The sequence below is a fragment of the Simochromis diagramma genome, unplaced genomic scaffold, assembly GCF_900408965.1.
Source record: "Simochromis diagramma unplaced genomic scaffold, fSimDia1.1 OVJJ01000024.1, whole genome shotgun sequence".
NCBI classification, from domain to species: Eukaryota; Metazoa; Chordata; class Actinopteri; order Cichliformes; family Cichlidae; genus Simochromis; species Simochromis diagramma.
The window spans coordinates 1,748,773-1,765,345 of NW_024387332.1; the positions used below are offsets into that span (position 1 = coordinate 1,748,773).

The following is a 16,573-nucleotide window of genomic DNA, read 5'->3' on the forward strand; positions in this document are numbered from 1 at the left end:
CTGATAACGATAATAATAATTAAAAGTTTGCAGTCTCCTGAGAGATACATGAATGACATACCTCTAATTTAAAGACCTTCATCCCACATTGACAGCACATAGTATGCACATCTGCCTTTGTGGTAGTGATGACATAAATGCTAAGATCTTGTTACCCTTTGTCTACATTTTGGATCATTTGTATTGATCAAAGCACGTCTCTGTACTTGTCAGAGCGTAGATGAAAGAAAAGGAGGAAATGATGCTACAGTGTGTGCAGGAAATGTGCACCAGTCATATAACACTGTAAAAACCACAGACTACACTAATCACTCATCTATAAATATCCAATAACAACTAACATCTAAATCTATCTATGCAAGCTACACTAGGCAGATGTGCATCAGCTGCAGGTAGCTGCTGCAGTACTTGTTCAGCACCTGCATACAGTTGTTGCAGCATAATGAGCACTAAGCAGCCAGTTTCCCTGCTCAGCATAACGACACGCTGTCGATCAATATTTGGCTGTGGGTGCATGTGAAGCGCAGTATGTTTGTCATTGTTCACTCCAGTGTTGGTGTAGTGGAAGCCTTGGTGACAGATAGCAGAGCAGATGGTGAACATGATCTGGAGTTTCGCAGCCTGCCTCTAACAGACTGGCTTTGTCCCGTGTCGTCTTCGTGGGCTGACGGCAGCCTGTAGCTGCAGTGTTCAGATAACTGTTGATTGTCAAAGGAGGTCGGCATGAAGGATTTCAGATGGTTCATCACGCTGAGCTCATAGCTGCACCCCAGAGTTACACTGCTGCTGTAATTCGGTGCCGACATGTTTTAAGTGTTCTGATGTGTAATCTCACTTCTGCGTGCTCATTGTCAGTCGATGCAGCGGTGAGCATGAATCGGTCTTGTGGGCAGCTGTCCGCAGGTTTCTGCTATTAAAATTAACGATTGGTTGAGAATGAAACGATCTTAGCGACGCAGTCTGTCGGTGTCTTGTGTTATTACAGATGCAGCTGATGCAGATTATAGGTGATCAAAGACAGCAGCGTGGAGTCCCTTTATTTATTCCCCGTGGCCAACACGGTCAAAACTAATGATTAATGCTTATTCCTAATTACTGATGTGGTCCAATTAGGGCCAGGGGTTAACCTCAAACACTGTTGTGGTTTATTTACTGTTCTGAATGGGAAACAGGAGTTTGGGGAAAAGCCACGCACGTGATTTTCTTCACAAAAATTGCCCCAATTACTCTTTTTAACCTAAACTACTAAATAAAACTTGTGGCTGCCACTGAAAAAGATCTGCACCACTGCTGATTTTAAAAAAGAAGTTAGTGTTTTAAACACTTTACAGACGCTGTGTCACTCGTTTTCACTTTTGATCTTATGCAGATCGCACGCAGGGTTTCGAGGACGATGTGAAACATCTTTGCATGTAACCAACAAATCAGACGAGGAAGTCAGGGTTGCAGATGGCTGTGTTGTCTGAAGCATTAGTGGTCACACAGTAAGTCAACAAGTGACAACAACAGATGCCTCATTTGAACCAGTTTTAACAGCGTCTCCCCATCTGACAAAAGAAATTATATTAAATCTAAAAAATGTTTCAGATTGGAGAAGTTTTCTCAAATGAGTCTGTGACCCGACTCTGATCCATGTGGGATTTGCTGACATGGAAAAGATAAGAAAGCCTTTGAGGACAACGGGCCAAAATAGTCGGAGTGCTAGTAGGGCGTGTTTGCTGAAGTATGATGTTCATGATGTTCTCGACCACTTGCCTGACTAACGTGCCTGATATCCTTCCTGATAAGCTCAGGTGTGTTTGACAGTTCAGAGGTGTGACGACAGTGAGTCACGATCATGAGTTAGGCACAGTGGTTAGCGCTGTTGCTTCACAGTCCAAAGACGTGCAGCGAGTGGGCTAAGCTCAGGTGGTGATAATAAATTGTCCACAGGTGTGAGTGTGAATAGTCGTCCGTGTTAGCCCTGGGACAGACTGGCAACTGGTCATGGTAATAATTAATAAACTATTTGCTTTTGTTGGAGAAATCTTTGAAACAACTCTACAACCCAGCTGTTTTATGGAATTAAAGCGGTGTTTGTTCCTTCTAACCAGATATCGCACACTAACTCTCAGCAGCACAGTGGGCTGTGTTGTTGTGATTGAACTGTCTGTGACCTCCCTCCTCTCCGAGCTCTGTATCTGACATCTGACCTCCAGAGCTGATGGGACCTGTCAGATAGACTAGCACTGGTCTGAGTACAGCCGCTACCCCGGGGGATAATATGGATGGAGGAGATACAGGCTAATCCATCACAAAGCATCAGCTCTATTCGCCCTCGCTGCTAGCATCTGAAATCTTCCGCCTATAAAAAGGGCCGCTCTTTGGGTCTCGTCTCAGTTACTTTCTCTCCTCGTCTCTCTTTTTCTGGGACTAATAGGATTAAATTAATTGAATATCACAAGTGCTTTGGGCAGTACCAAGCTGCTTTAGCTAACTGAAGAAGCAGAAATGGAGGGTTTTATTTAACAATAGGGATCCTGAGCAAAAGAGTGCTAATCAGACCTTGGAGCCCTCAGCCTTTGCTCCCATTGAGCAGAGCCATGGAAGATAACTGCTTTAGCAGATGTAACTGCAGTACCGATAAGGCCCGCAGTTTTCTGGTCACCATAGTGCTACTCGTTCAGTTCACAGGTTCTGTTCAAAGACTGGAACGAAAGAGAGAGGAAACAGGAAGAGGAGCCTGGTGGAGGAATGATGCCAGTCTGCTCGTGGTAGCTGGGACTGCTGAAATCTTCAGCTCATATTCAGAGTAGTCGCTACAGGAACTTCACAGAAGAGATGAGCTGCTGTTCAGAGCTGTGTTTCAGTCTTAAATGTTACCTCTGAATATACTGCCATTACTCATGTTTAGTGTCTGCACATTAGTCCGTACCCTTCATCTCCTCCATACGTCGTATCAGTTTATTTTATTTGGCTTTCAGTTTGACAGTGTGGAGAGCCGTCAAGCGAAAGCCAGCTAATTAAATCTGTTATGCTTTTCTTTTCACTCTCTGTCGTGTGCAGTTGTTACAGTGGCTGACACGGAGTGATTGATATCAGTGTATATTTACAAATGACCCCAACGAACCAAAAGCTCAGACTGCTCTGTTTCAGGCTGGTCTGTCTACCCTTGTCTCTGTATGAGACACAGAGTAGATATTGGTCTCCTCAGGTACGTATCTCAGGCTGTGAGCACACAAGCCCCGCCCACCTGTTCAAAAATGCTGTACGTGAGGGGGAGCCAATCAGGAGGAAGTTAGCTTGAAGGGAAGTAGCTAAAGCAGCTTGTTCCAAACATTTTACATGGGCGGCTACACCAAGGCGCAATATGACATAAATACGGATTAATGCAATCGTGCGTCATATGAAGTTACAGTAAACAAAGAGCTGGATTTCCTTGTTGCTGGACAGCAGCCTGCAGTCAGCTGTTATAGATGTCAACAAGTCTCATGCAGAGCAATCCCAGCCTGTTGTTCTTTGAGTCTCTCCTCCAGATTTGATGGTCTTCTGGCAGAGACCTTAGTCTTCACATCATCCCAGTTGGTTTCAGGTCAGGACTTTGTGCAGGCCAGTCGACAGCTCCCATTTTGGTCTTCTGTTGGTAGTTTTTTACCAGGATGTTTTGGATTGTTGCCACATTGAAAGACAAAGCAGCCACCCAGGCCCAGTTTCTTTCCAAATCTGCACACATGCTCCTTTCCTGGTGATTCTTTCCACCTTGACAAGATTCCTAGATCCAGACCACTGAAGCATCACACTGTAATACTCCCACCACCGTGTGGGGAGGGTCTTCTTTGGGTTATACACCTCTCCCTTCTTTCTCCAAAAATAAGCAGTAAAAAAACTCTAGTGTAGTCACCTAACCAAGCAATGTGCTTCCAGTGTCCATGATCTTTCTCCAGCTTGTCCTTAGCATACTTCAGCCTGGCTTGAAAGTGTCTCTGCTGCAGAAGTGGAGTTTTTCTCCATCTGTAACCATCAGTCTGTGTCTCTGTGATTGTTTTCTTTGAGACTATAATTTCCTGCCTTGGCTAAGTCAATCATCAGGGTCTTTCAACACATTTCACCAGAAATTTGAATTCTTTCACTTCCTTGTTTTATATACAGTGGGGCAAAAAAGTATTTAGTCAGCCACCGATTGTGCAAGTTCCCCCACCTAAAATGATGACAGAGGTCAGTAATTTGCACCAGAGGTACACTTCAACTGTGAGAGACAGAATGTGAAAAAAAAATCCATGAATTCACATGGTAGGATTTGTAAAGAATTTATTCGTAAATTAGGGTGGAAAATAAGTATTTGGTCACCTCAAACAAGGAAAATCTCTGGCTCTCACAGACCTGTAACGTCTTCTGTAAGAAGCTTTTCTGTCCCCCACTCGTTACCTGTATGAATGGCACCTGTTTGAACTCATCATCTGTATAAAAGACACCTGTCCACAGCCTCAAACAGTCAGACTCCAAACTCCGCCATGGCCAAGACCAAAGAGCTTTCGAAGGACACCAGGAAAAGTATTGTAGACCTGCACCAGACTGGGAAGAGTGAATCTACAATAGGCAAGCAGCTTGGTGTGAAAAAATCAACTGTGGGAGCAATCATCAGAAAATGGAAGACATACAAGACCACTGATAATCTCCCTCGATCTGGGGCTCCACGCAAGATCTCATCCCGTGGGGTCAAAATGATCATGAGAACGGTGAGCAAAGATCCCAGAACCACACGGGGGGACCTGGTGAATGACCTGCAGAGAGCTGGGACCAAAGTAACAAAGGTCACCATCAGTAACACACTACAACGGCAGGGAATCAAATCCCGCAGTGCCAGACGTGTTCCGCTGCTGAAGCCAGTGCATGTCCAGGCCCGTCTGAAGTTTGCCAGAGAGCACATGGATGATACAGCAGAGGATTGGGAGAATGTCATGTGGTCAGATGAAACCAAAGTAGAACTTTTTGGTATAAACTCAACTCGTCGTGTTTGGAGGAAGAAGAATACTGAGTTGCATCCCAAGAACACCATACCTACTGTGAAGCATGGGGGTGGAAACATCATGCTATGGGGCTGTTTTTCTGCCAAGGGGACAGGACGACTGATCCGTGTTAAGGACAGAATGAATGGGGCCATGTATCGTGAGATTTTGAGCCAAAACCTCCTTCCATCAGTGAGAACTTTGAAGATGAAACGAGGCTGGGTCTTCCAACATGACAATGATCCAAAACACACCGCCCGGGCAACAAAGGAGTGGCTCCGTAAGAAGCATTTGAAAGTCCTGGAGTGGCCTAGCCAGTCTCCAGACCTCAACCCCATAGAAAATCTGTGGCGGGAGTTGAAAGTCCGTGTTGCTCGGCGACAGCCCCAAAACATCACTGCTCTCGAGAAGATCTGCATGGAGGAATGGGCCAAAATACCAGCTACTGTGTGTGCAAACCTGGTAAAGACCTATAGTAAACGTTTGACCTCTGTTATTGCCAACAAAGGTTATGTTACAAAGTATTGAGTTGTATTTTTGTTATTGACCAAATACTTATTTTCCACCCTGATTTACGAATAAATTCTTTACAAATCCTACCATGTGGATTCATGGATTTTTTTTTTCACATTCTGTCTCTCACAGTTGAAGTGTACCTCTGGTGCAAATTACTGACCTCTGTCATCATTTTAGGTGGGGGAACTTGCACAATCGGTGGCTGACTAAATACTTTTTTGCCCCACTGTACTGAGCGGCTCGCTTTGAGTTTGTTGATGACGCGTCTCGTCCAGTTCTTGCTTTGTGAGCATCATCATTTCTTTTGTTTTTGGCAGGTTGTACCAAAGGACAGCTCAAGTTTTAATATCGTGTAAACTGGGAAAAAACGTCAGTTTTATCTTTATTATCCAAGCATAGAGCATTACATAGCACATAACTGCACAGGGGCTAATAATATTGTTTTTATTCTTTCTGGCATAATTCTGTTATTTTGTCCACATCACGATTTCTAAAGAAACCTGGTAACCCTTCATGCTATGTTAAAAATCCCTTGCTGTGTTAAAAAAGCACTGATTTTTGATTTCACAGGGGGATAAACAGTATTGTCCAGCTGTACATAGATGATGTTGATATGAAAGAAACACTAATTGTTGCACTTGTTGTTCAGATCTCTCTCATCTTTTTTTAAAATGCTATACACACAGATGTTTTCATGCATTTGCATTAAAAAGGACAGAAACACTTAAAACCATCTCAATCAGAGAATTTGCAGATATAAAAGGAGAAGCATGCTGGTGTTACACTGTGTAACTCTGTAACAGCAAAGCAGCAAAGTTTATGGTCGCCTTCGTGCACAGCATTCGGGAGAAACAAACAGAAGGCTTCCTGCCTCCGAGGATTTACTCGTGACATCTCCAGCTCGTTTCACAGCCAGTGCAGGTGCTTTCATTATAATCATATGTCAGCCTTGAAACAGCAACGAAAAACGCAACAGTGAACATGTGCTCTCTCTCTCTGATCTAGTCTTTAACAAACGTCACCTTGTGGCTGTTTTCTCAAACAGGAAGTACGAGGACATGTTAGGGCTGCACTTGAGTGTTATTTTTAGAGAAGTTCATGGAAAAAACTGTGAGATTTAACATAAACACTGTAACTTGAGACTCAGACACATGTTTTCAGCATCTGGGATTTCTTTAATACCAGAAGGTAGTTTCTGATGACGGGGAGATTCTGAGGGTATCGCTTCATCAAGGTCAGGCTCACATGACCTGAATATATATCTGAGTGTCAGTAGATTGCTTTGCATCAACTTTGCCCATTTATTTATTTATAATAACATTGTCCGTGTAGACTGTCCTGGATAAAAGGATCCTGTCCTCTGCTACTTTATTTAACCTCTGTTAATATTTCACAACGATACCGTAACATTTCAAATGTAAAAGTGATCATAAGGTAAACGCACTGTGACCTCACAAACACCTACATCAGTGCAGTTTTGGATGGTATTTAGCTGACAGCATTTTAATGTTGGTTTTATAATTATTGAAAGTTAATAAAGAATATAAAAGCAATTATATTCGGGCTAACACACATTAATAGACAAGACTATTGGTCTGTTATTATTAACAGCAGCTGATTAAAATGGATTTGAAGGCGGGTGAATATCTCACCACCTAAAAAGTCGGGTAAAGCATGAGAACTGCTGAGTATCTGTACATGATGGATTGTTGGTTTTCTGAAGTTACAAAAATTGTTGGTCCCCCTTTGTTGACCCAACAAGCTCATAGCTGGGTAGCATACCCACTGTAGATGGACACAGTCGAGTCCTTGTGTTGTGTAGAGGACCCAGAATTGAGCCCTGTGGAACTCCGCCACCATCCTTAAAACACACCATTACACATGTGGCACAAGGATAGAATTCTTGTGAGTTTTTGGCTTTTTTTGGATAACATTTTAGTCTTCCTGTATGTCACAGTTGATTCTTCTGGTAGACTACTGTGTTCCATTTCACACTGTCCTAGTGTCTGCCGTCCGACATCAGAGTTGATCTCAGGTCCAAGAATCTCTCGTTCAGGGATCTGAGAGAACAGGAACAGTGTGTAATGCAAAGCTTGCTGACAGCTGCTGTTGGAGGGGAATATGTGGTTACAGTGGAAAAATATATAGTTACATGTGAAAATACGTTCTACAGTCCAATTTTCCTCTTGACTCACAAAGTAAACTGACATTAAAACTGTGATTACACGGAGTGTGAAGAAGGAAACTAAATTCATTTCCAAACCCACAATTGAAACAAAAATCTAAGTTTTGATGGACTGGAATCATTTATTTACATATTATTATTATTATAATTGATAGATGCACACATTTTTGTTGTTCTAGCTGCAGACAAAGCCAGGCTTCCTGCTACTTGTATCTTCATGCTGAGCTAAATTGAGTATGTAGCTCTTACATTAGAAAATGTTATATTGTATGCATAAGCTTATATTTTATGATTCTCATGTCATTTCCAGCTTATGAACATTAAGCTAGGCTGCAGTTATCTGTCATTTGGTAACATGGTGTGATGAGTCATTCAGTGTTTATTGCCCCCAAAACATGTCAGACGTTCTCATCCCGTTCATGTTGGTACAAATCTAGGATTGACTCTTTTCGTGTAGCATGACGTGGATTCTGACAATGAATATTGGATGTGCAGCTCTGCTCTTTAAATTCTATCCTGACTTCTTTGTTCAGTCTTTATTGCTTTCTAAAGCTGAGCTCCTGCTCGCTCCTCTCTCCCACTATTCTTCTCTTCAACTGCAGAATCTTTTTTCCCTGCCTCTCTTTCTGCAGTTACCTCGTTTCACTATTCTTTTAAAACCTTCTTTCTAGAGGACGTTGCTCTTATAGCCGGGTGGTCCAGCCTAATCAGAAATAATATAACGAAGCTGCTCGGCTCTCCGCAAACTTGAACTGCATCCAACAGCAAACTGAATTTCCAGCCAGGAGAGCGGAGGGTGAGACGGGAAAGGTACTGAGTACATGAGCTGTGGAGACAATGAAATTAGGAGTACAGAGTGGAACGTTAATAGGCACAGAGGGCTGGGTTATTAACAGAAAGGAAAACATCTCTGAGCGTAGACTAGAGCAAACAGGAGATCATTCTGTTTGCTACCACAGGAAAAACAAAGCAGGATCTGTATTCCCTGGAAGAACAAAGATATCGTCAGGTATCGAGGGACAGTTGATTTAGTGAACATAGAACAGGAAACCTGAGATAGTCGGGAAAGGATGGCAGAAAAAGTGTCACTGTGAAGAAATGTCTATTGTAGATTTCAGTTGTTCATTTTGAACAGGACATCTGCACTGACGTCCAGAAGCGTTGTGTCAGTGCTGTGTTTGGAGCAGCAGCCCATACTGGAGTCCTAATATTGTACAGATGTTAGTGGAGTCATTTACAGAAGGCCTGAGGTGCACATTACTAACACAGTGATATTATTTTGAAAACTATGAAATATGAGTGCAGCCAGTAGTTTTATGTGGGATGTAAAATATGCTGTTTGTCCGTCCATGAAGTTATTTTCTCCTTTCAGACGGACGAGAAATCGCTGAAAGAAAGATCCTGATTTCTCTGTGTGACTCCTAAAAAAGGCCAAATCGATAACAAACCAACTGTGACAACAGGAGTCAGGACAATTACACTTCAATCCAGTGCGCACGAGTGTGTGAGTGTGTTCACACACACACACGGTCATGACAGTGAAGATGTGCTCTTGGAGTCTGAGAGACTTTTTAATTCAGCTCGTTTTAATGATTTGTCTCTCAGCTGTTGAGCTCTGTACCGCGGGGGTGTCACAGCAGCAAAACATTATCAGGACAGTCCACATATCCCGAGTCTCTTCTCCTAATTTCAGGTCATTTTCCAGGCCTTGCCCACACACGGCACTAGTGCAAAATAAACAGTCCAGAGTTCCACGGGGTCTGAAGAGCCTCTTCGGTTCATCTCAGTCTTCCAAAAGCCGTCAAAGCTTTTTACATTTGTTCTGTTGGGATTTCATCATGAAGTTCTACGTTAGAATGAAGCCTGTGTGCCAACTCCAAGCTGTAGCTGCCGAGAAACTAAATCTGAGGAGACGTTGAGTGATTTGTTTTGTATCTGTGTCCAGAAACTGTTGGGAAGCCACGAACCATCATCTGTTCAGCTCTGGGTGTCCTACAACCGCCAGCCAATGAAAGCAGCCCAGTTTATGACCCGTCATCCAATCACAGTGAGTGTTTTTTCTTGTATTCAGAAGTGCTTTACCCAACAGATTTGTCTGTGAGAAAGCAAAGGTAGAGTCCTGTCAGATGGTCTTAAATCAGTCTCGTAGTACAAAGCACACAGCGAATACTGAGGACTGCGGAAGCCAATGTGTCATTTCCAAACGTGCAGTTCTTCAAATGGCCACTGGAGGCCGATGCCAAAAGTGAAAACTTAGACTGTCATGTTAAAATACCCAACCTTAGCCAAGAAGCTAACATGTTTACAGCTTGGTAGAAAAAACATTTAGTTCTCTTTAGCTAATTTCCCAATTTATAACAAGTGTACAGGCTTTATCATTTTATAAACTCGCTCAAATATTTGTCATGCTTAAATTATGGGAGTGGTTGATTTAACCGACCAGTGGGCTGGAACACGCAGCTGTTTGGACTCAACTCGTAACTTTGAACTGTATTTGTAGTGCTGGAACATTTTAAACTGATAAATAACAGAACTCACTGTTTGTTTCACACGTTTTTGATTGAACTTAGTTAAGCTGACACAGTTTGTAGAAACAGCTGTTAACTAATAACTAGGAACTTCAAAAACCAACACGTTGGGAACCAGAATCTTTTTGCTGAGGCTTCAACACATGCATCCTGAAACTATGTGTGATGTCATGGTAGCTACAGCTTTTAAATAAAGTCTGTGGTGCAAAGTCTTCATGCTGTTACTGCTGATGGTGTCAGTTTGAACAAACATAAGGATATTCTTTATTTATTCATGAAATGTTTTATTATCAGATCTTTGGTTAAATAACTGTAGATATTAGAAAGTATTGCTGCAGAGAGTACCTGAATAAGTATTGACTTCCACTCGATGTGTGTTCACAGCTATAAACAGGGTTTGCTAAGAAAGCAGCTTCAGCTCTGTCATTTTAAAAAGGATGTGTGATCTGCGCTCCAGGTTGCAGCTACATGCATGCAGCCTTTGATGCTGATTCATGCTAATGCATATCTGATCCATCAGAGAGCCATGTGACCGGTTACTCAAAGGCCTCAGGCTGTAAGCACAAAACTTTGAAACTGACTCATTAAGGTGAAACTCCTGGAAATAAAGACGTCCAAGGTGTAATATAAGACTAAACGCGTGTTCTCAGCATATGTTTGAGCAGCACACACAGACGGCAACAGCAATAAAAACATTGAAACACAACAGCTGAACATTCGTTGTTCCCATTTCTAAAAAAACATTACACAACACGTTCCCATTTCAGAGCATCGAGTCTAATCGGACCTTTAAGTCGGTGAACTATAGATGACCCTCTCCCCTCCCCCCCACAGGAGTACTACATAGCAGATGCATCTGAGGACCAAGTGTTCGTGTGTGTGAACCACTTGAACAACGTCACACACCTCTACATCTCAGACACACAGGGTCTCGCCTTCTCTCTGTCGCTGGAGAACGTGCTGTATTACAGTCCTGAGAGCTCTGGCAGCAACACACTCATCAGGTACTGCACACACACACACACACACACACACACACACACACACACACACACACACACACACACACACACACACACACACACACACCTGTTTGGATACAAAAGGGCAAACCTCTCGTTAACAGATTGTCAGGCTAACTAAAAACACATAATCCAGTTTCAATAAAAATCCTTTGGTGAGGGCACTGCAGTGGATTTGGAACATACTGAGATCTGTTCAGTCCCTGCTGGGTCCTTATATGAACCATGTGTTGGGCACTGCACAAGTACAAAGAGTGTGTGGACAGCATGAGGGATAAACTTGCCATAGCCAGGTGTGCAGAATCATATCCAGACTGATGTAAGTAGACTCAAAGTTGTAACTGGGCCTCTACAAGGTGCTAATGTAATGGTCTGAATGCGTTTGCTCACCATTGTAGGTGCTTGGGTCCCACAGCCGAATGTGTCTGGAACACCTTCATCCAGCCTGCCTCCTTACAGGCGCCTGGACCGTCTCAGCTGGCTCTTTGCTTTTAATGCTTTAGTGATTTTTCCCCCTTTTCCTTTAGATAAGTAAATGAGCAGATCACATGATGAACCAAATTGTACCAGCAGATAAAAAATGAATGCAGTCTGTACCTGCAGGACAAATCGAGCACTATCTGCAGCCTTGCCAGTAATTGAGTTGTTCCCATAGAAACCACAGCAGCTGACAGGAAGGCCTCTTGCTCTCTTTACAAATGCTTGGTAACAGTATAGGTTTTGCAAACACTTGAAAGCAGTACATCCTTTTCTAATAGTGCATTCAACTGATAGCTGTAGTCATTGTTTGCCTTCTACATAATCACGAGGAAGATCTGGTGTTAGTTTTGCAGAGGCAGTCCCAGTGTTGGCTTAGCTTCCTGCCAAAGCTGATTGTTTCTGTTTATCCAACAGCGTCTGCTGTTAACACTTCTCTGTCTTCTGTTTCTCATGACTCATTCTGAAACAAAGCATCAGACTGTGAGTTTCATGCTTCCTGTTTACCTCTCTCTGCTGTGTGTAAAAGTTGCCTCATGTTCTACGTTTGAACAACTTGATGAATTTACTTTCTGTGCTTCTGTGGTTCTGACTGAAATCATCTTTAAAGGGTCCAAAGGGTGGTCCTGGGATTGGGTGTTAGGAGGACTGGTAGGATAAAGTGTGCAAAAGTTACAGTTAAGAAAAACAAACTGACAGCAGTGTTCAGTGGACAGGGTGGGAGTGCAAACCAGAGCTCTATCATTGAAGTAAAATAATGAAAATATGATCACGTTGAATAAAAACATAATTCCTTCCTTCCTTCCTTTTAAATATTGTAGATAATTTGTATTGTAGAAATAGATAATTACCTTGACATTAAATATTACAGAATCACCTCAGATGTTCCTCTCTGACCCTGCCACCATGTTTGCGTTTGCTGCGCAGGTATTTTGCCAATGAGCCGTTTGCAGACTTGCACCGTGTGGAGGGGCTGAGGGGCGTCTACATCGCCACGCTCATCAACGGCTCTGTGAGCGAGGACAACATGCGATCTGTCATCACGTTCGACAAGGGAGGGACGTGGGAGTTGCTTCAGTCGCCTGCTACCGACAGCCTGGGCGGAACCATAGACTGCCAGGTACGCCAAGTTTAACTTATTGCTTTCAGTTGTTTCTTTCACACTGAAGCACGGAACATAAACTTCTATTACTTCATCAGATTTCCATTTGATGGATTGATTAGTTGCCACCAATAGTCCTACATTACTTTGTTGTCTGACTAACAGAACCAATAAGCTCAAATCTGCTGGAACTTTTTGTGTTCATAATTTCTCCACTTTTCTCTCGCTCTCCAACACCACAGCTCCAAACCATGACAGAGCTGATGGCTGTAGACGTCCTCTGTATGTCTTGATAATGATTTGAACTAAAAATTTGACCTGATGCAACAAAATTATTTTTCTCAGTCCAATTCGTTTCCCAAGTTAGACAAAATCTCACATTCATAAACCAAGAAAGCTGAAGCTGTTTATATGGACGTTGCATCTTCAGTGCTTTGTTACTCACCCAAGTGGCTTCTTCAGTCCAGAACTATCTGAAGCTAGTACATGAGAGCAAACTGCAGGAACAGCTTGAAGTCTCTGGGATCTCCTTACGTGAATGACTGAGCATCCAGTTACTGCTACCTAAAATCAGCAAACACAAGTTTGTATCACATCTCATGTTAGCTGGTGAAACACTTTGGTGGGTTAGCCAACTAAAATTTCCACTCACACTTGATTTCAGTATTGACATGTTAGCAAACAAGAAGATTAACCAGCTAGTTATAATATATTTTGCATGAATTTGCCGATTGTTAGTTCTTAATATTAGTGAATAAAGCAATTTGAAAAAGGCCAGTTAAGCTACCAGGTCAGCCCTGGGAGTTAGCTAACCCCTAAACACTTGCTTGGTGAGCTAAACTGGAATTTGTTCTCTCCCCAACCAATCACAGCAGATGGCCCCGCCCCTCCCTGAGCCTGATTCTGCTGGAGGTTTCTTCCTGTTAAAAGGGAGTTTTTCCTTCCCACTGTCGCCAAAGTGCTGCTCATAGGGGGTCATATGATTGTTGGGTTTGTCTCTGTATCTATTATTGTAGGGTCTACTGTGCAATATAAAGCGCCTTGAGGTTACTGTTGTTGTGATTTAGCGCTGTATAAATAAAACTGAATTGAATCGTTCGTGTTAGCAGGCATACTAGTGTTAGCTAGTTTAACCACGAGCAGGAATCTTAGGGTAAGATTCAATCCCCCAACGTGAACTGCTGATGTCGCAGAAAAGCTCAAATCGGGTAGATATGAATCCTGTGAATTGAACAGCTAAGTGTCATCTAACTTTTCTCTCCTCTGCTTTTCCCTTGTAGCTCAGTAAAGGTTGCTCCCTTCACCTGGCTCAGCGCTGGAGCCAGTTGTTTAACATCCAGCTAAGAAGAATACCCATTTTATCCAAGGATTCTGCACCTGGACTTATTATGGCCACAGGTGGGATAACACGGAATAAAGGTTCTTCTTGGATTTCATGGATTCCTCATTATGAATAGATTTCTTTCCCCCAGGTCATTCGACCTTCCTGTGTAGGACGTAGACTACAAGCCGTGAAGTCAGACATTGACAGATTTTAATGGGTCTAACACTTTTGTCTCACACTCAGTGTACAGATGGTGAACTTAAACTTTCAAACTCGAGTCAAATTATAGTTGTACTACTAGAAACCTCTGGGGTTGTTGTGAACAGGGAAGAAATGTCCCAGAGCTTTGACGAAAGCCTAAGAGCTAGATGAGGAGTTTCAGTGCCATCTGTTGGAGGATGGCTTGTTGTACTTTTCAGTAACTTCCTTTTGGTTTATGATAACACTGATTCAAATATCCAGTGCAAGGCAACAAGTCTGTGATGTTTGAGATGCCTCTGTCTCTCTTAGTATGTGGCCACTTCCTGTATTGCTGAAAACACAGGAAATAGGATTGCACCTTGTGAGATATGTGTTAGAAACTTGCTTCATGGATCATTGTTGAAACATCTGTCCTGCTTCTCATTACAGTTACACAGTTGCAATTTAAATCTCAAAGACATAAATAATGTGAAAACTGTTACCACATGTTAAGTTCTGATGAATTCCTCAGAGCGAAGTGGAAACAGTGTCAGTGCTGCAGAGACATTATGGCTGCAGTTTGAGTTGTCTCTGCCTCGTCACAGCTGGTCGAGAGCACTGATTTGTTGATACTCTGCAGTGTTTAGGAGACTGCAACCAGCCTGTCTCTTTAATTAAATTCTTATTAGATGATGGGCATGGAAAGAATGCAAGAAAAAGGGAGGGTGAGCGGAGGAGGAGGAAGGAGCGCTGCCAATTGCTGCCACCATGTGCTTCATTATCGCTCTCTTAGATAGATGGGCTAATTACTGCTGCAGCACCCGGCGGGCACTTGACGGGTCAAACACAGTCCTGAGTGCAGGGATGAACATGCACGACCACCACAGGAAACACTTCAGTTCCATGCAGTTTAACTTCTTATTTACAAAATATTAAATATCATTGATTAGTCTGCGCTGTGAGTATACACCAACATTAAAACCACCTCAGTGACATCGGGTACGTCTCCAAGCCCAAAGTCCTCACATGAAACCGTCGCAGTTTTCCTGGTTCGGAATCATGATGTTGGCAACAAATCCTTCAGTTGCTGTAGATCCCACCTGGATCCCGCCTCCATCCGTCCTGTTTCACTGTCGAGGTTTCTCATTGTTTTATTGTTGGCTTCCATTGGTGTCAGTTATGGTCGGTCTGTTATTGTCTTTGTAGTTCAATTTATTTAATACAAGAAAAGATATTGTAATGATATTTAAAATGCATGCAGGGACATTTACACAACACGTCTACAAAACACATAAGACTATCAAGAGAAACCAAGAGAACAAAAAAACTGAGATAAAACACGATAATGTTTAGAAAAAGCATAAACTATCAAAGTAAACAGTCGACTTTTAAAACACTGACGAAACCAAGAAAAACACAGAGAATTACAGACACCATATGAAAATTTAAATAAACCAAACAATGATAAAATCAAGATGAAACACAACACAACATAGAAATGTTGGCAAGTTTGAATTTTAAATGACAAAGTTGTGCATTCCTCTTTAAAATTATCGCAAAAGTCACCTCGTTTTTACAGTTAACACAGAAACATTGCAGCTGTACACAACCAAACACGCTGGCTACTGAAGAATATCTCATTTCTTTCCCTGGAAAACTCTCGGATCGTTTACCCTCTCTGCTGGGTACAGGGTGTTTTCGCTCTGCCAGGCAGGTGGGTGGTCATGCAGATTTGTGAGTTTGTGAGGTGAAATAGGACTTTGAAATTGATACCAGGTGTTCAAATCTTAGTGACCATGATGATGTCAGAGGCCAGGTTTTCTGAAAATTGTGTGACAACTCGCATAGGTGCGATTTAATTTGGACACCCAATGAATGCGATAACTCCAGAACAAGGCGATGTAGAATTTTCAAATCAATACCACAGGTGCAGCTACTAAAATTCTGAAGCTTTCCTGAACGTACGCAGACTCCTACCACAGGTGTAAGTGCTAAGAGGCTGACGAGTAGCTCTGACGGCAACAAGTATGTTTAAAGAATGAGTTGATGTTGAAGGCTGGTTTATTTAAGATATATTTTGTATCTTATCTCTGTTAACATGGTGTACAAGGAATGACTGTCCCACAGTAATTCCCGGGAATATTTGTTCCTCGACACAGTGATTATGTGATGGATTTGTGCCGAACTGAAGTTCAAGACTGTATTTGTTTGGTGGCTTTCTTTAAGGCTTTTTAAAATAATGTTCACAAGAATT

The 16,573-nt window shown here is 42.4% G+C and overlaps 1 protein-coding gene across 3 annotated transcripts in view; it reads left to right on the top strand.

Moving 5' to 3' along the window:
• The window catches only part of sorl1 (sortilin-related receptor, L(DLR class) A repeats containing), an 86,522-nt gene that overhangs the window by 40,630 nt on the left and 29,319 nt on the right, over nucleotides 1-16,573 (top strand). For all 3 annotated transcript variants that reach the window (XM_040006461.1, XM_040006463.1, XM_040006464.1), the window contains 4 exons: nucleotides 9,632-9,733; nucleotides 11,049-11,218; nucleotides 12,641-12,833; nucleotides 14,096-14,213. In XM_040006461.1, the coding sequence (XP_039862395.1) occupies nucleotides 9,632-9,733; nucleotides 11,049-11,218; nucleotides 12,641-12,833; nucleotides 14,096-14,213 (583 nt within the window). The remainder of the gene's footprint in view (nucleotides 1-9,631; nucleotides 9,734-11,048; nucleotides 11,219-12,640; nucleotides 12,834-14,095; nucleotides 14,214-16,573) is intronic.